This window comes from Tetrao urogallus (genome assembly GCF_951394365.1).
Source record: "Tetrao urogallus genome assembly, chromosome: 8".
Lineage (NCBI taxonomy): Eukaryota > Metazoa > Chordata > Aves > Galliformes > Phasianidae > Tetrao > Tetrao urogallus.
In genome coordinates, this window is record NC_136821.1 from 20,246,508 (window position 1) to 20,268,232 (window position 21,725).

A 21,725-nucleotide genomic window follows, 5' to 3' on the forward strand; every position below is an offset into this window, starting at 1 on the left:
TCACAAGACAATGTTTGGATGCTTTGTACGGGCATTCTGAGCAGCCTCCTGCTCCTGCTCACTCAGAGCTCTCACCTCTCACGCACACATCACCACAGGGCTTGACTCCGCTGGATTGCGCACATCTTTAAGCCTGGCCACTTCATTAAGAACACTCGGAGCAACCTCAGGCAAAAGCATTTAGAAGAAGGTGACATCGCTTAATGGCTCACCCTTTCAAACTCATTCACACGTGCTTAAAAGAGAAGCCAGGTCACTTCCACCATATATTATACTCTGAGTGATACTGAAAAACGGCATGACAGTTTTAAGAAGTAGAAGTGGACTGGTAATAAAGCGCTGTTTGCCCTGGCAGTGAGGGGGGAAAGAAAGCTGCCCATCGGCTCAGCAGCACCTTCACCTGTCCACTGATGTATCTCCACCTGCCGCCCTGAAACAGAAAGCAAAACATTGCCTTGTGCATTTGTACCGACTCAGAATACTGGAGAAGTAGGCAGTTCTCACTGCTTTTAAATAATAAGGTATTTTATTATTGACGTTCATAACAGCACGTGAAGAACAACGGTCACCAAGAAAAAGAAGTCTGTTCCACAAAAACGAAAGGATGGATATTTACATTAACTTCCTCCTACAAATGATGAAACACCCGGAGCAGATGAGGCACTAAATGCTCTTTTCATGTCTTGGGAGCTTATTGAACAATAACTTGACATTGTACTGACACACACCAACAGGGGTTCAAGATGTTTAGATAGCCCTGACCAAGCTGTACACTGCAGGAGGTAAAAAAATGTTGGCTACACACTTATGTGAACTATGTCTCTCTGTTGTTTTAACTCATGAAATTGATCTCTTACAGGGAACTTTAGCAAAAATGGTGCAGTATAACACCACAACAACAAAAAGCCCTCTACAACATAATGTTTTGATGTTGGAAGCAGGGATTTTACCCACAGCTACCTCAAACATTTGTTACCATTTAACATACCCCAGGATTCTTCCCCATTACTTCCTGCTTCCCCTCACAGTTGCATCAAAACAAAAATCACCACCAACAGAAATCAAGGATATCAAACACTGCTCTGAAATACTTTAAAACTCAGGTCTAGGGATTACTGCATGCACACATAAGATATTTGCCAACAAGAATATTTATACAGTAAGAAAAATACCGCAACATTTGTCCTAATTTACAGATATTACAACATCACAGAAATGACACTGTTGGCTTTATTTAGGAAAAGCTAGTTACAAAGGTTGGAAAACGAAGAGCAGTGTGTAACTGAGCCCTTATTAAAGGTATCATCAGGAAGGAGAGATTTTTGTTTGCACCGGTCCCCTACACTATCTCTTTTTTTTCCTCTCTCGGCTTCTGCTTCTACTCCTTCTGCTCCTTTCTCTGTATTCTACTTTACTGCACTTGTCTCCATTGCTCTCTCTGTATTTTTTCTCCTTTCTCTGCCCATCTGTGCTGGGGCTCCTGGTTTCATTTTTCCTGTGACGCTCTTCACCAGGGCTTTGACTTGGGCTTTTTCTTGTTTGCCTTTGCCTGTGACTGCTGTGACTTGTGCAAGGGCTTCTCCCTCTATCTGCACTCCGGCTCCTGCTATCCCTCTCCTTTCTTTCAGTCTCTCTCTGGTGTCTGCTTTTGGACCTTCTTTCCCCCTCACAGGAGCTCCATTTGCTGTTCTCCGCAGAACTATCTTGCTTTAAAAGTCTATACTTCTCCCTATCTTTGTCCTTGTTACCGTGACTACTGGAGAGATCTTCATAAAGTTTTTCCTTCCTAGTCTTTGCCTTTCCTTCTGAATCGCTGCTGCTAGCCTCTGAAAACTTGTCTTTTTTTCTTTTCTTAGAATACATCTTCTTTTGTGCTGCTTTATCTCTGCTGTCAGTCTCACTGTCGCTGCTGCTTCCTGAAGTCTCACTGGAGGATGAGGAAGAGGAGCTCATCTTATGTTTCTTGTGTTTACTCTTGCCTTTTTTCTTTTGCTGCTTTTTCTTCTTTCTGTCTTTCTTTTTCTTTTTCTTCTCCAGACGATCCAATTTCCTTTTATTTTCAAAATAAGAGAGTAGCGCAATCAGACTTGTTAACATACTCTAGATTACAGTCATTGTCTTTTAAAGTTGACTACTTCACTCGTCCTACGCAGTAAATACATTATTTTCCATAAAAGCGTGTTGAATTTCAATCCTCGTCCAGAGAAGTATTTAAAATCATTTTAAGCTTCTAACCTTGAGCTAAGCATAGTTAGAACGTGGTTTTTCAATTCCTTATTTTAAAAAAAAGAGAAGTACATTTTGGCCTTATCACCAGGAATGCAGATAATTAATTGGTAGTGCTTTCTTACTGTCAGTCTGCTGGAGACAGTTTGGAAAATCTGCTGCTTTTATTTGTGCATTCTTATAACAGATTTTGAAAAGGAAAAAAAACAATTAGCGTTCACTTCCTATTAGTGATGGAAACTGATATTTTAAAGCCTGTTCTCCAGGCAAACAATATTGGTATTTTCAATAACATCTTCTGTCACAAGCAGAAATGTAAGAGCTCCAGCCACAATTACAGTGCTCTGTCATGCACACGCACTCACTGCCATTTAACTGCTTTCACAGAAGTTTGCGTTCTTAACTCATTGCTTGTTGTGCTTACCCTTCTCAGAAAACAGTGAAGAATGACATTACCTGCAGCATATTAAAAATATGCCTTCAGACGCATAAAATCCAAAGGATCCAAACATTTACTGAAGTTCAGCTTTGAAAATATGAAGTACTGCGATTAGCTGTGTTGGGCCAGCAGAAGTTCAAACAAAATACTGTTTTAAGTTATCAAAATACATATATGTTCCTTACTTAAAATAAACATATGCCCAGTATTTTCAGTGAATGATTGGTTACATATGCAGGTAACAGATGAACCTACCTACTCAGGTACCTGCTTAACAATTTACCTTTTTCCTCTTCTGCTTTCCATGTACACAATGTGTTGGGTTTGGGTTTTTTTTAACCTTGAAAGCTGGCTGCACAGTTTTAACCAGTGATACCTGTATGGGATCCATCTGGCAGTAGCTCTTACACACATTCGTGTTACTTCAAAATAATGTTGCAAATTAGCAGAGGAAAATACTGCAAGTCACTTGAGATACGAAATAAGTAGGATAGAAGCAAATAATGAAAACCTCATCAACTTGTTATTAGAAGTACAGAAATACGAGGAGCTCCCTCTGCTGGCTTAGCTGAAGCAGCAATCTATAAACCCTTGATCCTAAAGCACACGACACACCTCAACAGAGATAACAAGGTGCAAGGTTAGGTTCACTTCAGCTGCATGGCATAAAATAACGTACTTGGCCAAGTTGTAAACCAGTAAGCAAGCATATATAACATTTAATTCTGAAAGAAAATACTGTCAGCAATGCAGTACAACATAATATTTTAAAACAGGAGTTGGCAGTACCTTCAGTGAGCCAGTTATTATTTCAGAATCCCAGCTAGATGAGAAATAGGGCACAATGCACAGGCATCCCGATTAGATTAGAACGGACCAGTTAAGACAAAAAAAGCTAGACAGACAGACACACTGCATAGTGCTATCTGGGGCCAAACAGAATTCACTTCCTTCTGTAGTGATGGTGCTAAGCTCTTCGATGATATAGGAAAGGTAGAGGGACAACAAGACTACTATGGAATCAGAGCTACTGCTGACACAGAGCCCTTCCACTTCATACTACGCTTACCTTAAAAGTTTCTGTTTCTGTTTGGTTGACAGTGACTTTAAAAATTCAACTTCCGGATCATCATCTCCTTCGCTTGCAACAAATTCCTAGAAAAATGCAGTACAACTTTAAGTCCTCAGATAAAGATAATCTCCCCATTCAGATTGCTGCATTAAAAGTGATGCATCTGTGCGTGCCTTGTTTTTGCACAGGCACGAATGTGCTTGCATTACCAAGTCAACTGAAGACTCCTCGGGAAAAGCAACATACTTGCTGCAAGAAAAAAAAAAAAAAACACCAAAAAACACCCACCCACATTCTGTCTCCAAGCTGAGTAGGTGCTGTAATGTGGGGGCTATACAACAGAAGTTATTAGTAACATATGAAAAATCACTGCCAGGAAAGAAACATTTCTGAAACAGTTAATAAAAATGAGCCAATTTTGGAGCCCCCACGATTCCCTAGGATAAGTCACCTCATTTTTATCATGCTTGGATGAATAGGTACGATGCCAGTCCTGCTCAAACCCGGAGTAATTTAAGCAAATTACTTTTCTGTCTCAGTTTTGTCATTAGGAAAATGGGTATTAACATATCTACCTTACTGTTGTGCTATTAGTGTTTAAATGCTCATAAAGTGTTCTAGCAATGCAAAATACGGTAATCATACAATCTGCATACAGTACTGCAGTCAACAAAGCATAGCTACTTTATGACCCTCAATTCTTCAAATTATGTGCATCTGGTACATTACAGTTTCTTCACCACAATGTTTTTAATTTTAGCCACACTTAGGAGGGGAAAGAAGAAATAAAGATTAAAAAGCTCTTCCAAAAAAAAAAAAAAAAAAAAAAAAAGAAGAAAAAAAAAAACAAAACTAAAAACCAAGAAACATCACACCTAATGTAAGGCTAAAGTACTGGTATCACTGTGCTCCATTTAACAGTGCCCAGATGCTACATTTTTTCTATAGCACACAGCTTTATAAAATGCAGTTACAGAGGTTGCTCCAGAAGTGCTGCTTTCCATTTTATTATGTTGGCCCACAATGTCAGAGGCAGATGCGGGTGGTGTGGCAGCAGAGGTTGAACCTTCCCACCAATATTCCATTATGTGCTGCTGCTGTGTGACAGATGGCAGCAGAGGGGCAGTCTGACAGAACGGTGTCTGACATGGAAGTGGGCACAGAGCAAAGGCGTGCCATTGAATTCCTCCACGCAGAAAAAATGGCATCTTCTAATACTCATCGATGCTTGCTGAATGTTTATGGAGCTCAAACAGCAGATGTGAGCACAGTGAGCTGGTGGGTGGTGTGTTTCAGCAGTGGTGACAGCAATGTGAAAGATAAGTCATGTTCCAGGTGGCCATGCACAGCTGTCACACCACAAAACGAAGAGCGTCTCACTCAGTTCATCTGTGTGAATCAGCTAATGGTGGTGACCATGGTGAAAAATAGTGTTTTGTAGCTGAGAATTCACTCCATTAAATAGTGTTATACTCTGCTCTTTGTTTTCATCGTTGTTTCAGTGGAAATAAATAGGAAGCATTACTTTGGGAGCAACCTGCATACATCCAACTGTGGAGACAAAAGGAACTGTTGATTTACTCTGGCATTTCAAGAACCAGCTAAGGACTGTTGTCTGGTCTCTAGTTTAAACTTGGTGACATGGCAATTTGACCATCCTCATAGTATCTCACAAGTAATGCATGTGAATTTTTCACTTTACATTATTATGAAATTGCCTCTACATGAAATATACTTTGTGCAGCCTAAGTAATAACAACTAAATATTTTCTCCCCCAGAAGATAACATAACAATGCTCAGTTAACCAAAAACACCTTCAGCTGCAGCACTCCTGGCAATACTTGGGCATGCTTCCTCAAACGTTCATGCAGAGACCACCGCTGCATCACAAGTACAAGGTAAAACCCATAACCACTTCTTTACGAAAAATTTAATTTCTAGTCAACCAAAAGAGGTATTTAATTTTTTACAAATAGATTAAAAAAAAAAAAAAAAGGTAACTTATGATTCATCATTCTGACTAAAACAGAGCTGGAAAACACAGTAAGTTTCTGGAGATTTTCCACTGGTGCAGCTATTCAGCTTTCCTATGGATATGCATATTGGAAAACATTAAGCAGCAATTCACAAGCAATCACATTTAGATTTATAGACATTTTCAGCTTACTGGTAAAAAGATCATTACCTGTGATGGATCATTTGCGGTCAAGTTTCTCCCCAGTACATTTTGTTTCAGTGCAAACCCACTGTTTCTCATCTCCGCTATTAGCTCCGAGGGGTGCATTGATGGCCCTGTTCACAAAAATCACAGTTTGAATGTATCATTTATATCTCTCTACCTTTTTTGGACTCCACAGTAGGAATTCAGTTGAAGCTTTGTTAAGTAAAATCACAGCTAAATCAACTCAATAATCTTCTGCTGAGCAAATAATCAGATATGATTTTCTAAAACAGCAGTCTGGAGATTCAGAATAGAAAATAATTGCATTTTTCTTTAAGTACAAGGGGATTCTCTTATGTAACTTTGTCATGTTGAAAACAATATATTTAGGTAAGTGTATTTCTGCTATACTACAAAATGCACAGAAAACAGAAAGAGAAAAACATAAAACAAGACTCTTAAGTGCCCCTTCTCCCCTAACACAATGGGAAAATGCACTGCTACTACGCCACTAATAAAGCATTTTTCATAATCTTTCACGCACTTTTGAACTTAAAAAGTACCCATCATCAGAAACATGGTATACAGACAGAAAATAAATGCATGGAAAAATCAGTTAGGTCCTCACTCATTCTAGGGCCCCCCAGACGTGCTGTGCTGTTACTCTAAGTGCGCTCGTAGCTTTCAGCTTTAAAAGCCTGCAGTACCTCACATTAGCATAGGTGTTTGGGATTAGGCACAGCAGCTTTGTCTGCCTTGTGCTGGCTTCGCTGTAACTTACGTACCCCACACCTGGCTCCTTGGTGTTAACTGAAGGCTACAATTATCGATATATAAATCCCTGAACAGGCATTTTCTCTTCACCCTAAACACACCTGCTTTTGGTAGGTCCCTTTTGGTAAATCTCCATAGCACTTCATTCACTAGCCTTCCTGTCAATGACTGTGTAAGGCAAATGGAGAAGGCAAGCTAAAGTAAAATTTGAAGGCATGTTATACAGAGTACGGAGCAATCAGTAATACTTCACTAAACTACATGTAAATCATGAGATCAATTTCCTCTTACAGAACACATCCATCCTGCTTTGCGGTTTTGAGAGTTTCTGGGTTGTGAAGAACAAGACAATTTATTATTTTTTTTTTAACATGGGTAAGCATAGAAAGTAGAATTACTATGGAAAACATCAAATAGCACTGTCTCAAAAAAACCCATCAGCTTTGAAGTTCTTGACTTTTACTGTATTACACACTGTTCACTGAAAAAAACAGGCCTATACACTAAGAAAGAATGAAGAAAACTTTGGAAATGTTTCAGGATCCCCTGCATTTTTTCACCAGTTTATTTATTTTGCCAGGCAAAACAATTTTCTGATGAAAGATCCCTCTCAGTCTTTACTCGAGTCCACATGGTCTGTTAAGTAAGGGCTTACCTTTTTCCCATAGATGTACTTCTACCCATAGCTCATTTTCTAGAAACAAACCTTTCAGGCATTCTTTGTTCACAGCAGCACTGTGAAGAGGTAAGTAATTTCCTCCTCCACACAAAAAGCCAATCACAAATGCACGACACTACTGATTTTGGTACATTTCTGCCCAACTGACTGCAGCTGTGCTGTAAAGCACAGACCAACACAAGGAAGAGGAGGCCTACTCACACCAGGATCAGCACAGCCGCACACATAATAGCTATGCTAAAAAGGAAAGTGAACACGGCTAAAACGAATTTCTAGAAGCCTTGCTGCCATGTTTATTACTGACATCAAGGAGACACATTCATAGCTCCATATGCAATGCTTCAGACACAACATGGTACTACTGTAGCAAGGACAGCTGACATATCACTCTTACTCCTGTCTGGTGGACAAGTTACACCAAACGTACTACAAGACCTTGAGATTCAAGTGGTTTATGAATCCAACTGTTTCTTACCTGCTCTTCCTTTCAAACTGTACGTTAAGGACAGACGGTAAGCCTGGGCCGAGAGGCTCTCAGTTGGCTAAGCTCGCGGGAATTGATGCTACCTAAGTATGCCACAAGTGGCATCCATCAATTTTCAGTCACTCCGTCATCAGAAAAGAAACATTCTTTGCGTACTGTGCAAGTGGACATCCCCCGTCCCGGTTTTACCAGTACTGCATATCATGACACCATGCGGCAGGCTACTGGGTGTGGAGGCACAGTGCACTGCACAGCAGCGTTACCTTGTTATCTCTCCTCATCTTAACGTGGTTATTCTTTCCTTCTCCCCAAAAGGGACCCCGTTTCCGTATCATGCTTCAAACCACAACACCCTCACAAGTGCATTCCTTAGGGCCTTGTGAGACTGCCCGTGAAGAAGTCAGATCTGTGATCTCATGCAGGTGAAAAGGACCAGAGAGGACATTATGTCATAAGTTAATAGCAAGCTAGATGTAGAAATTCTGTAAAAATAGCAGATTGCGAGGAATCCTAACAGAAGTCTCTCAGTGTTCCTTCATCAGCTAACTAAAAATAAGCTCAGAGTCATAATGTTTCATCACCTGTTTCTCATTCTTTCTGAAACAAGTCAAATAGAGCACATAGCTATTTTTAAATGGCAATTTTTCAATCTTCCAAGCTTATTTTCTAGAATTTACTTTTTTTTTTTTCCACTTTTTTTTTTTTTTTTTTTTTTTTATCTTTTTCCCAGCCTGAAGAAATACTGTTTTCAAGCAAATAGGCTGCTACTTCTTCCTACTTCTTCTCAGAGTTCTTAATGTTTTTACTCTCTCTTATATTTTGTTCAAGGTAGTTTTAAAGGAAAAAAAAAATAATAGATGGCTCAGTAAACTCAGGGTTGGGACATTAAACCTGAAAACTCAAACCATTCAATGAAGTATGGAAAGAAGGATTTTAGTCTTCACAAAGTATAACTTGAGCACAACCTTAGCTTGACGGCTGTTGGTGCATCTCTATAATATTCATGCAATTCAATAAATAGAAAAGCTGTAAGCAGAATTTTTCTGAAGCCACGTGAGCATCAATTATGCTGGATTTCACAAGGATATCATATGAAGACTTCTACAACATATTGTCAATTTGTTTCTATAATAAAGAGCACTCCAATTTCTTACTGCACTTTACTGAGATCAATTTAACAGAATCGATTCTGCTTCTATTAAACAACCAGGGGGCAATATAATTCTGGATTTCAATTACTGACCGCCAAGCTTACAGCAGGCTCTCCCACCCCACATTATTACCCCCGCTCACAGCCCTGAAACAAGAGAACCTATAGCCAAAACTGTCATTTTCCATTTTGTCTGTACTTTTCACAAAGCCACAGACGCAAAGAGCGTGTGTAATGCTTTGTTGTTGCCAGAATGTTTCATCTAATGAGCACGGGCAAAGGACTCCTCCTTGGGAGAACAATGCTAGCTGTAACACGCCATCCAGCAGACCTCCATTAAAATGTCTAAAGCACATTTTTCAAATTATCCAACATTATCCAACAGGACGTTAAAACCTTTTTTCATAACAACTGTGATTAAATACCACTTTTTCTACAACAGCTTCAGCGGCAGTAAGGACAGACCATAATACTGTGATTGTCAGTATCACCAAGATAGTACTTTTCCATCTATCTGCTTGTGCTACCCTCGACAGCGTCAGCTCAACTTACTGATAAAAGCTTTCACTACTGTCACCAGCACAGATAAACAAACCCATTTATTCTTTGCAATCGATGAAGTTCCTATCTAGATTTTTATTTGAGAATACATATGAAAAGCAAAGAGGTAAGAAGCAGTAATACTGTAACCAGCATTCCTGCCTGTGGCAGGAGAAATCATCCTAGCCAGTACACAGCAGATGCAGTTACATAGTGTTGCGAATTGAAATAAGCCATTCCATATTTAAAAAAACAAAACAAAACAACAAACCACCTGAAAAAAAGCAGTATATTCTTCACAGTGCCATTTTAATTACAACTTCTTAACCTTCATTTCAACTAATGCTCATTTTTTGTGCCAACGGAATATTCAGAATGTGTTTGGGCTTTTCTAGAGCTTCCCCATTCCTCACCATACCATAGCTATCTCCTCGTTTGCTAACAGAGATGAAATTCATACAAACACAAATAAAAAGCACACTGCCTATCTGCTAGCCCTTCATCAGTACGCTTCACATTCAGTATACTCCTCTCTACCTAGGCTTAAAAAGTCACTTACAAACCAAGGACAAGAGACTCTCAAGGCTTATCCATTATTACCACGTGCTTTTTGTTAACAAAGTAGAATGGTGGTGACGTGCTTAGGCCTTTCTCATGCTCACCTTGGATAGCATGATGCCATAATTCTCCCAAAAAGAAATTTGATTTGCTATATGATAGCAATATTAAAGCCATGCTCTGCTGTTGAATAAATCAATCACATTGGCAACTGCCACTCAGATCTTAAAACCTTATTAGTGATCTCTAAGCAAAACAAATAGGAATTTATTGAATTTCCATTGAAGATGAACAGCGTAGCATAACCTCACAAGCAATACAACTCCACTGGCTGAGGACAGCATGGCTGCACGCTACAGTTACTAAACAGGAACATAAAAGAAACAAACAGCGTCTGGTTCTGTTGTGTCTGCAGGTGGGCAGGTGGGATACTGTAGACCTGTGTACACCAGGAAGATTGCAAACAGCTCTTTCACCTTAAATAAGTGATGGAAAACCACGCCGCTGGTTGCCTCAGCAGATGATCACGAGAAGGGTGAGTACAGGCTGAAATCAGAATGTGACTTCGCATGGTGGAAGGGAGTACCATTTAGACACAAGGCTTTTTGGGTTTTGCTTTAAAAGACAACCTAACTTTAAAATTATGAGAGATAGGTTTGTCAATAATATACCCACATACTTTTTATGCTCTCCATACAGTCTTGTATGATTCTTTTTTCAGGTGGCTTAAAAGGAAATGGAACTAAAAAGGGAAAGAATTACAGGCTGAGCCTAATCACACCATATCTTCTGTGAAGTTTCACCGCAGTTGTGGCAGAGATAAGAGTAGACACTTCTCATTTATCTAAAGGACAAAGAGCTATTATCATAATTATGTGATCGTGACCCCGGTCGTGAAGAACCCAGCAGTTTACGCAGCCTCCACTAATTCAGAACTGATCATTTTTCACTGATAATTTTTCCATCTCTTTCGGGGATGACTACATTCAGACCATATTTACACTTCAAAGCAACTGCTGCAGTTGGCATTGAGAGAAACCAATGAATACAAAACCTCTGGCTTTTAATTAGCTTTTCTTCAGAGCATCTGCAGTTTAACTGAATGTAACACATTGCCGTGCTTTTGTCGCAGGCTATTTCAGAGAATCTTGAATTTTTAAGAAGTAAAAAACATTTAAATCATCAAACTGCTACAGGAATCCATATTTATTACTCAAACGCCATTCACACCAAATACAGAGGGTTCTGAAGCATAAATGGAGGGCTATTCTGAAATGAGATAGTTCTTGAACTACATGAAGACTCTGTTAGGGCTCCTACTGCTCACAATCAAAGGTCTCAGCTGTAGATCGTAAAGGAAGGTTTCACGCGCGCCGCAATTCTGCAGATGACCATTTATACTAATGGTCACAGTTAGCATATTCAAATACCTCTCCTTTGTTAACACAGACTCAAGAGAACACTTCAATCCATTCCTGCATTCTCAATACAATGCACTTCTTATCTGTGGGAAAACAAAACGGTACCACATCTGTCCTTGGAAAACACGCAGGGAGATTCTACTGATAACATAATACAGACATAAATCTCATTTTTCTTGTCTTAGCATGGCTGACGATTTCAATGATCTCTATGGCAAGGGATTTCACACCCCAAAGAAGCTGAAGGTCAGAGTGTGACAGACAAGCACAGTGAGTGCAGGGACGCTGCGGTAACACAAAAGTGGCACAAACTTCAGGAGGTGCTGATGAGCCTTTAGAAGGCTGCATTTACACTGACAAACCAAACCTCTTCGTCTTGGTAGAACGTCAGACGCTACATACACATACATGTCACTCAGTCACATTTTGACTTTCATTTGCCTCAGTTTTCCATAAAGGCATAAACCATTCTGCAGAATCGTTTCTTCACTGGATAGGACATAGATGGAGCCAGTTGACTGTAACATGTTGAAAGCAGTACAGAGCAGAGAATGATGCCCAGCACTCTCCAGCCTAAGTTCAATAGGCCAAGAGCATCAGATTGGACTGATCTATCTGACCACGGCACTTACAAGCAGTGTTGAAGCAAATTAACAAAATTACTTCAAAAGTTTTTGCATGTAAAACCTATGAGTCTGTGTTCTAATAACTCCATATGTGCATATACAAACATATGCACAGCTGCATGTCAAGTCAGAACCACAAGAGATACTTTCATCTTGTCTTAACTTTGAAAGTTAGGATTTTTACCAGTAAAAAAAAAAAAAAGAAAAAGAAAAAAAGGTAAAGCAGTTTAGCCCAAAGCAGCATTTTGATTGCCTAATTTAACTTTGTAAAGGAGAAGTAAATCTTATCAGTTGGTCTCTGTACGTGTCACAGTTGGAGCATTCTAACACTACTTTGCAGTTTCCAGTGATCAAAGTAACTTACTTTATATCTAAAACTAAGAATTTCATAATGGAAATAATGCAACATCAGGGGGTGCAGTTATCATGAAATAATTACACTCCTGGGAGATTACAGACAAGGCTGTACCCCAGGGGTGTGATTATCCCATGCTAACCACATCCACTGAAATTGCCTTATTGCAGAAATAATCTCTATTCACTGGTGAGATATTATTCAGAAGGCGCTTTTTTAATGGTAAGATTATTATTTTTTTTTCTAGTATGAATTACCTGCTAGATTAGTAAAATAGTCCCAGAAGCGAAATAACCAAGCCTCAGCTAAGGGACTGATTGTAATTATTTTGCTGTTTGCTGGTGCACTGCAGTGTATTTTAGATCTTGAAAGATAGAGGTCTTCTACTCGAACAGAGCGGAGTTGCCATGCACGCTGCACTCCTGCACTGGTTCCACTTGAGCAAAGCAGAGTCAGCAACTGGTCTCTGTGTGAGATACTCAACGTTGAAACCGCACAGCGATTGCTGTTCTGGATTCCATGCAGGAAGGGAGACGGCAATGCAGCCGTCACATCAGATAAATGCAAAGACCAGTGCCTTTTGCTGAAGAGAACTGCACCTCTTTCCTCAAAGACTAACAGAGTAGCACTTCAGATAACCCAACTAAATCCAACAAAGTCTCATTTTCATTCATTTCAAGTTAAGCTTTTCCTCTGAGGCTGAAAAGCCTGAGTCCAAATAAGGAATTTTACTCTGCTCTCTTCCTGAAGGAGAACATTGGAACACCTACTGCACCTGCATTAAGCGCTATTCAGTTTTTCTCTGTGTGTTGAGATGCATCATTTATAGCATATGAAAGGAAATAACACCGGCAATTAGAAGTGAAATGTGCACTTCTCATACCTGTAGCAGAAGGTCTTCCTAAGAACAGACTGGCCTACTTTGAAAAACTTCAGGCAATAAAACATCAAGAAATGCAAGAATGCTGGAATGCAGTAACTGTGCTTCTTGGCAGATCACTGTCCCAACCACTAATTCACTCTTCTTCATGTGCTATTTCTTTCCCTCTGACATGACTTGTTTCTGCATTACTTTCTTTAATTTTAAAATCCTACTGAAGCTTATTGATTTGAGCATTTAAAGCTCTGCTTTTATTAAATTGAAGATGCCATTCAAAGAAGACCTTCTGAGGGCATTTTAAATTTTTGAAGGAGAAAAGGCAAGATGGGGATGGGCAGTTTCTGCTTCCTGTTGGCTCTCTGGTTCAGCCACAGGACCTGCCGCAGGGGGTGGGATAGACCCAGAAGCATTTTCTTCTTTTTCAGGGTACAGAATAGTGTAGAATAGTGTTTGATAGGCACAGGCCAGGCACCAGCACAGCACAGCGAGCTCAAACTCTTTCATATTGCCACGATCAGGGCATACCTTTCAACAACATTCTGTCAGCTTTTTAGGATTCTGCACTTGATAAGGGGTGAATTCCAAACCATTCAGAGATGGTGATTAATACCTGCCCATCTCCTCCCACACACCTTGCCACCCACAGCCACCCCGCCTCAGGGCACATCTCTGGCTGGTGTTTTGCAATGGTTGTTTAACCACAGACAAAACCAGAAACACAAAGAAGACACAGCAATAGGACTGTGCCAGTTTGATCATCCCAGCTATATTCAAAATTTTCAAAGCCTATTTTAACTTGCCTGTAATAAAGAGCTTGTTAATAGTCCTCACAGTAAGGTTCCCAAATTGCTAGAATGATGGCAGTACCGAGTACAGACACCACATTAAGTTCATGGTCAATGTAATATGAGCATGTGCTATCTACAAAATGGCAAAACCACGTGTAACCTTAGGCCAGCCCCCAGCAATGATAAGAATGGAACTAAGAAAAGTAACTATGAAAGCAAATAAAACCGCACTGCGAGTGAAAGAATCAATACTGTGACCAGCAACTACTACGCTACTATAAAGCTTGTAACAATTTTAACATGCTCTGGTCAGATCCATCATTATCTTAACTCTTCAAGCCCCACGCTGGGCACTGAGAAGGCCTGCTATGGTCTAACTTGGCAGTCAGCTCAGCACCATACAGCCATTCACTCACCCCTCCTCCAAGCAGGAAGGAAAAGAAAATCAGGAGAAAAAGCTTCATGGGTTGAGATGAAGACAATTTACTAAGACAGAAAAGCAGAGTTGATGTGAAATGTCATTGCTTACCACTTGCCAACCAATGCTCAGCCAGTCCCCAAGCTGTGGCAGTCCCCAGCCAACTCCCCTGGTTTTATAGTTCCATACTGCGTGGCATCATGCAAAACAGCCCTTTGGCCAGGTTAGGTCATCTGTTCACTCATGGCTTCCTGTGCCCCTCAGGCCCTCAGTACCAGGGCAGTAAGAGAAGCTGAAAAGCTGAAACATCCCTGGCTTTGTGCAGCATTGCTCAGCAACAACTACAACGTGTGTTGGGTGTGGGATCAACAGTTTTTTTTTTCCTAAATAGAACACAGCATCTTAGCAAACATTATAGAGAAGACTAACTCTGTTCCAGCTGAAATCAGGACAATAGGCTAGATTGCATCCTTCAAAGAAAATTAGTTTCATAAGCTATTTGCAGTCCTGGATTATTAACTGTTATACTATTTTTTTACTATTATTATTATCATATATCTATTTCTTAGATCGTTGCACTCTTCATTTATGAGACAACACTTACATTTCAAATTTCACAACAAAGTAGGAACAAGCTTTCAGAGATGGAGCTCCTGCAGAAGGATTTACTTCCTAACCTTTCAAAATATTACTTACTTTAAGTAGTATTTTCTGCCTTCTAGGCCAATCAAAGTAAGAATGGCACAGCAGAACACATTTTCAATGTACTAGAAAATAATCAGAAAAAAAACAACTAGGAATAAGCAGCTTAGAAGTAGTAATGGATATCATTACTGATAAAGAGGAGGAGGAAAAAGCAAAGCTCAGAGAGCTGCGTTTTATAGAGGAAGACAAGAACATTCACAGAGGTGCTCACTGGTTCAGCATTAAGGCTCATAAAAAGCATTGGGTAGATTTTACGAATGGAAACAACAATGAAGAGAAATGGTCAAAGCAAGATTATACTGTGCATGTGGGGGGGGTTGATCAGAACATGACAGGTTTTGGCTTTCTAGTATTGCAGTGCACTGTCAGGAAATGTAAAAACACTTCTGACAAACTGACTTCACCCTCAGCTAAGGCTAAGTTCACAGAGTTGACTGCAGATCTGCACATGGTGAAACCTGGGTAGAGCTCTCAGCAACACGAAGACAAGGACTTAATCCCCCATCCCAGACACCATAGGACCGGTCTCAGGGTTCAGCTCAAAAAATTGTAAAATTTTTGTAAAATGAGATGTAAGCTTCACCTAACATGCATAAATTCTGAGTCTTAGGAGAATTACTGAATTCAAAAATTTGTGTTCTCACTTAACTGTATACTTCATGTACAGTCAAGGAAACTCCAGAAGCTCTCAGAGGAGCATAACTTAGCTTATTATTAAATCGGATGAAGATTTAGAAAAGCTGATGAGAGGATTGCATGCCCAAGGTTAGAAAAAGCAGACAACCTTTTTTACTGCTGATCTAATTAACGATATTACCCGCTCCTATAAACCTCTTATCTGCTGTTAGATGAAGAACTTACAATTGTTTTAAATTTTACCACCAGTGTTTTTACATACAGTTTTCTTGAAAGAAAAAATGAGAATGTAGTCGTATCATTACAGCTGACTATTCAAACCCAAGATCACAGTGCCTTACAAATTTTATATACAAACCCCGATCTGTCACCCGCCCCTACTCGCTGAAATCCTTCCTCTCAGCCTGCTAAAGACTGTGCTCAGCACAGCACACTGTCTTCCAACTTGGAAATGTGAGGTCACTCACACAGCCTGAGTACATGTAAACAGTTTTACAGCTTTTTCCTAACACAAAATTCATCCTGTGCATTAAATCCCTCTCTTAGGCTTTGCGTGACTGTTTGGAAAGCTGCCCGGACAGCATCTCTCTCTGTAGAAAACACGCAGCGTTCCAACTTTCCTGCATCTAGATAATTAGTTCAGTTGGGTTTGAAGCAAGCAGTTAGCCTTACGTTGACACTGTGAAGTGTCTGCACTAGAAATAATGACTCCATTTTCAAGCTGGTGCAAGCATGCACCAAATATTTTTCAAATTTCCCAGCCAAGCACTCCTAAAAATTGCCCACATCATTTGAACTGGAATAAAAACGTTCTGTAGCATAAAAGCACAACTGACGTGTAACAGTTGCACTGTATAATTCTACCCCCACCAAACGCTCCAAGCACAGTTTTGTCTAAGGTAGTAATGAGGTAAGAAGAAGATTTAATGTTATAACCTATTGAATATAAAGGCTGAGAATGTCAACTGCGGCATTGCTAACACAATGGTATAATCATCAGACAATGCCTAGGAGCAGAAGAGCACAAGAGGCATTGTTTCCTTCAACTTAAGTCTTCTATGCCTCATCCCAGAGAGATGAAACATCTGTGTGATGTAATTCTGAAGGCAAGACTGTTGGTAGGCCCAACGTGAAGTAAAACTAAGAGCTACTACATAAAATAGATATCCTGAGCAGAAACAGAAGAATAGGTGTTATCAAGCGTGCAGCCATAGTGATATCCCTGCAAAAGTGAATGATCATGATCTTGGAGTGCAATAGCAAGTCTGAAGACTCACCCACGTTACCAGGTGTCTCGTAATAGACCAAGATTTTGAAAATACTAAAAGCATTACTAACTTGAGTCAGCTTACAGCACTCTAGGCAAACATCATTTAATTTGAATGCTTACATCCACTTCTTTATTAAAACCTAATTAAAAAAAAAAAGTTCACAAAGCAATCAGAAGCCAGCTGAAAGGAAACCAGGAAAGCTCAGTTCCAGTTACTCATCCATTTTTAGAAGTGCAATCAAATATACTAAAAAAAATCTCTCCATTTTTCCAAATGATTAACAAAAATATACTGATACACTACAGCTTTTCAGAGCAGTTTGCCTGAACATGAACTGGGACAGTCGACGGAAACAATTTCACTGCAGCTTTCTGACATTTTGTCAGAGGAAGAATCAACAGCAACAGTCTTTAGAGATTCTTCAAAAAATGAGTCAGTAACCAGAAAATTAGATCCCTAGCACTTGAAATGATCAGAAATGTTGGATAGAACATATGAAATAAGAAATCTTTTCCCCATTTCACCAACCTTTTGAAAGAAGATAACATTTGCAAAATTAAACCTGAGAAGTTTTCCCCACGTTTTTATCTGGACCCTCAGAAAGGCATTTGCTGCCTACCTGAACCATCACTGGACACTGAGCTCGCGTTGATTCCAGACAGGCCAAATAAAGGACATTCTCGATCAGTGTTTACATGGCCCCACTTGTGGCACTTGATGCATCTCACGTTCCGCACCTAGAAGGTAAAAAAAGAAGCCAAACAACACTGGCATAAGTTAGTTAACAATACAACTTAACATTTACAGAAACATTTGTGTTATTAGGCAGAAGAAATGCTTTTAGACTCACTGAGAAACACAATAAAATTAAGTCCACGTGGATACTCTGCAGTTAGATAATATTTGCAATACACTCAAGACCTCCACAGAGTGAAATGTATGTGACTTACCTGGATGCCAAATGGCTGGTCTCTGATATTCATGTCATCCTTAGCGTACCTGTCACACAGACACAAAACGCAAACACATCGTAAATTCACTTTGTTTTGTAAACCATCACACACCAAACTACTTTGAGACCTCTCCAGGTTTACAGCTTTTACTAATTAACTGCATGGGCATGAATGATTACGCAAATGACCCGCTAAAAAATGAAACTGAAAAGAAAGTAGAAAAAGAAAAGACCATGGAAGGTAAATTAAAAGAATATTTTTTCTCTGGATAAAATCCAGACATCTTACTTTTCTCGAGGGGCGACTTTCTGCCATTCAAATTTGTACTCAGTCTCTCCTTCTTGCTACAAAACACAAAGCATGGCAAGTTTGAGCTTTTCCAATACACATCCAGTAAGCAGGTAGAAAACACAACGAAACAACGTAATAAAATACCTCTTTAGTTTCCTCTTCGAATTTTCAGAAATCATGAAAAGAGAAGAGACAATATATTAATTACATACATAAAATGCAGCTGGTGCCCAATCTGGAAGCAAAACATGTTGAAGTATATACTAATACAGCAGTAACTTAATTAAAATAGAGAACACAAATAATCAGCTTCTAGTATATGCAGTTGCAAATCCTTTAAAACATAATCATCTGTTAAAATTACATTGCTGTGATATACAAGCACAAAAATTTGCAAGTTCTAGCCAGGGAAACACTGTACAACAGCTTGGGGTTGGACAGCAATGCCGCAAAGTTCTCTTTGGTTTTCAGAGAGAGAAAATTTGTTTCCTAGTCAGTATCTAGTCATCTATCGTAGCAGTTATAGAGGGACTCTCCCTGCCAGAAGGTTATCATTAAGTTGATTAATATGCAAATTCTGAATTTAATGGAGGAAGTCTAGTTAGATTTCTCTACTCATATTTCCCAAAACAAGTGCTTCCTAGACTACAGACTGTTAAAATGTGTTTCTTCGCTAGCTGATTCATAAAAAATAAATTGCAATTTACAAAAGGTTTTCCTCTCACAAGGTTTAATGTAATTCCTATCAGGCATGGGTTTACTGCAAAGCAAGTTCTATTTATGTTAAACTGAATACTTTGGTTACCAGGATCTCAAAAATACCCTAAAAACTACTTAATAAACATTACTGTGTCATTCACTGTGTCAGTCCCATGGGCCCATACCTATCATTTCAGTTTCATGTTTTAAAAAGGTCACACGTAAGGGAAAGATAGTAAAATATTTCTGTTCTATATTTTGCATGTGTAATAATTAAAACAAAAAATTATCAAGAATAAAATTTCAGTTTGGTGGAGATGGTATTTCTGGGCTTAGAAGAAGTGAACAGAGTCCGAGCCTCCTCCAGAAGGTCGGTCAGCCTTCAGGGCTTTGAATCAGCCCTGGTGAGCCTTCTCAGGCCCACTGGCTGGGAAACATGTCCGGGCCACATGCTGGCTTTACTGAGTCCGCCTGTCTCAGCAGGTCAGCACAACAGCTACAGGGCAACCTGCTTTCAGGGAGAAACTCTTACAAATTATGTTTTCTTACTCCTGTGCTTACACCTATCAGTCACTAAAACTTAACAACGTCAACGTGTCCACAAGGCTTTCAGGAACTACTGCTCATGAATGTATTAAATACAGTGACAGCCAGACCCACCAGAATTGAGTCATCCAGCATTTATTACTCACAAGACATCAGCTAATTAACTTCTTGCTTTGTTAACTCCCGTGCCTGACATGGATCAAGCTGAATTTCGGGCAGAAGTTTTATGCAAAAGCTACCCTGCTATTTCTAAAAAGGAGAGCTGGCCAAAACAGTTTGTGCTGCTGGAGCCAATGTGCTGGTAAAGTCTAGTCTTCCTCATCCAGTGCTTTATAATGCCTTAAAGAAACACCTATGGCCAAGCACGGAACCTCTGATGTTGCCATATCTTCCCTTCACACTGAACTGTTGCTTAAAAAGTATTTCTCAATTTGACTGAAATTAAAGTAGTGTGCAATCAAAATTATTAAATACGATCCATCTATGCATATATCCAGTAGGAGAACAAAAAGCAACACCTTCTAGCATTACTCCTTTATGACTATAGTTTTATTATCTGAATGACCATATTTATTTGTTCAGAGCAACGTTAGCTCTGCCTGCCCACAAACAGACATCTCAGTACCTTTCTTCGCTCCAGGTGGGGCCTCGTACATGAAGTTAAGACCATTCTTCACGCGCTCATCTCCCATAAGCAACCTGAAAGGAACAGTTTGGAGTGTTATACACAAAGCGTTCAGATAGGTATTAGTTAATGAGAAAAGAAAAAAGAAACATGCAGCAAAAAATTATGATAATAACCAGAAATTTTCCATCTGTTAATCAGCATACCAAAAGCTGAATATCAAAAAAACAAGGGCCCAGTCAACGCTTTTGCATGCTTCACTGCGTACCAATGATCAGACATATCAATCACAGCTGAAACACAGTTCTGCATCAGAACGTGCAATACCAGGTCACCTCCTGTCCTGTTCTTTGTAGCACCGACTGAGGGAGAATCTGAATAATGTTGAGAAATATCTAAGAGGGAGGTGGGAGGCAATTGGATGAGGCCAGGCTCTTCTCAGTCACACGTACTGACGGGACAAGGAGCAATTGCCTAAATCTTGAACATAGGAAGTTCCATACAAATGTGCAGAAGAAATTCTTTACAGTTAAGGTGATGAAGCACTGGAGCAGGCTGCTCAGAGACTGTGGAGCCTCTTTGTATGGAGACATCCAAGACCTATGTGGAAGCCTACCTGTGTGACCTTTTGTATGGTACCTGATTTAGCATGGGTTGGACCCAATGACCTCTTGAGGTCCCTTCCAACCCCTCCAATTCTATGGTTCTGTGATTTGAAAGCAGACCTTATTGATTCTGCTCAATCAGACTGCAGTTTTCCAGTAACCATCCTCATTTACCGTGGTGGTCAGAGAGAAACAGTGCTTCAAGTAGCTCAGGAAGAGCTGACTCTCACCTGTTATCATAGGACTCCTGTTCTTTGAGATACTGTTGCATTAACTCTTCTTGTTTCTTCTTATCATAGGATATTTTCTGTTCCGCCATCCATACCTAGTTAAAACAAGAGGTTTCCGCTTCCAGCAGACTGTAAAACTGTAGGGTACTGTAAAACACACCCTATAACCACTTCATTGGTTTAGCGCGCTGAAAATCAGCTTTCATCAAAGCATAATTTTGATAAGCTAAAACTTCAACGACATTTGAGAACAAAGGCGGGGAAGCTGAGTAACGCGGAGGGAAAACGAAGCTCGGATACCGCAGCGCTGGGTGCCAGAAGCTGCGGGGAGCGGCCTGCGGGCAGGAACGGATGGCAGCTGCGGGCAGCATGAGACAACACCGCGCCAAGCGGGGCTGGAGCCAGGGAACGGAGACGGCCGTAGGAGCCCGGGAGCTCTGAGCCGCGGCCGGAACGCGCCGGAGCGCCGCTCACCTTTTTGATGTTGGACTTGGAGGCGGGGTGGAAGTCCTTCTTGCACATGAAGTTGGCGAACGACTTCCCCATGGCGGCGGCGAGGAGCGGCCCACCGGCTGAGCGCAACCGGCTCCAG

At 40.1% G+C, this 21,725-nt stretch overlaps 1 protein-coding gene across 1 annotated transcript; it reads right to left on the reverse strand.

Moving 5' to 3' along the window:
- Nucleotides 1-1,326: 1,326 nt before the first annotated feature.
- Nucleotides 1,327-21,679, reverse strand: CIRSR (corepressor of RBPJ and splicing regulator; the record flags this gene model as incomplete). Its single annotated transcript, XM_079539296.1, has 9 exons — nt 1,327-2,050; nt 3,735-3,820; nt 5,924-6,030; nt 17,804-17,921; nt 18,135-18,183; nt 18,426-18,481; nt 20,285-20,372; nt 21,134-21,228; nt 21,608-21,679. The coding sequence occupies 9 exons, from the start codon at nt 21,677-21,679 to the stop codon at nt 1,345-1,347; spliced, it is 1,377 nt and encodes a 458-aa protein (XP_079395422.1). The 3' UTR covers nt 1,327-1,344.
- Nucleotides 21,680-21,725: the final 46 nt, after the last annotated feature.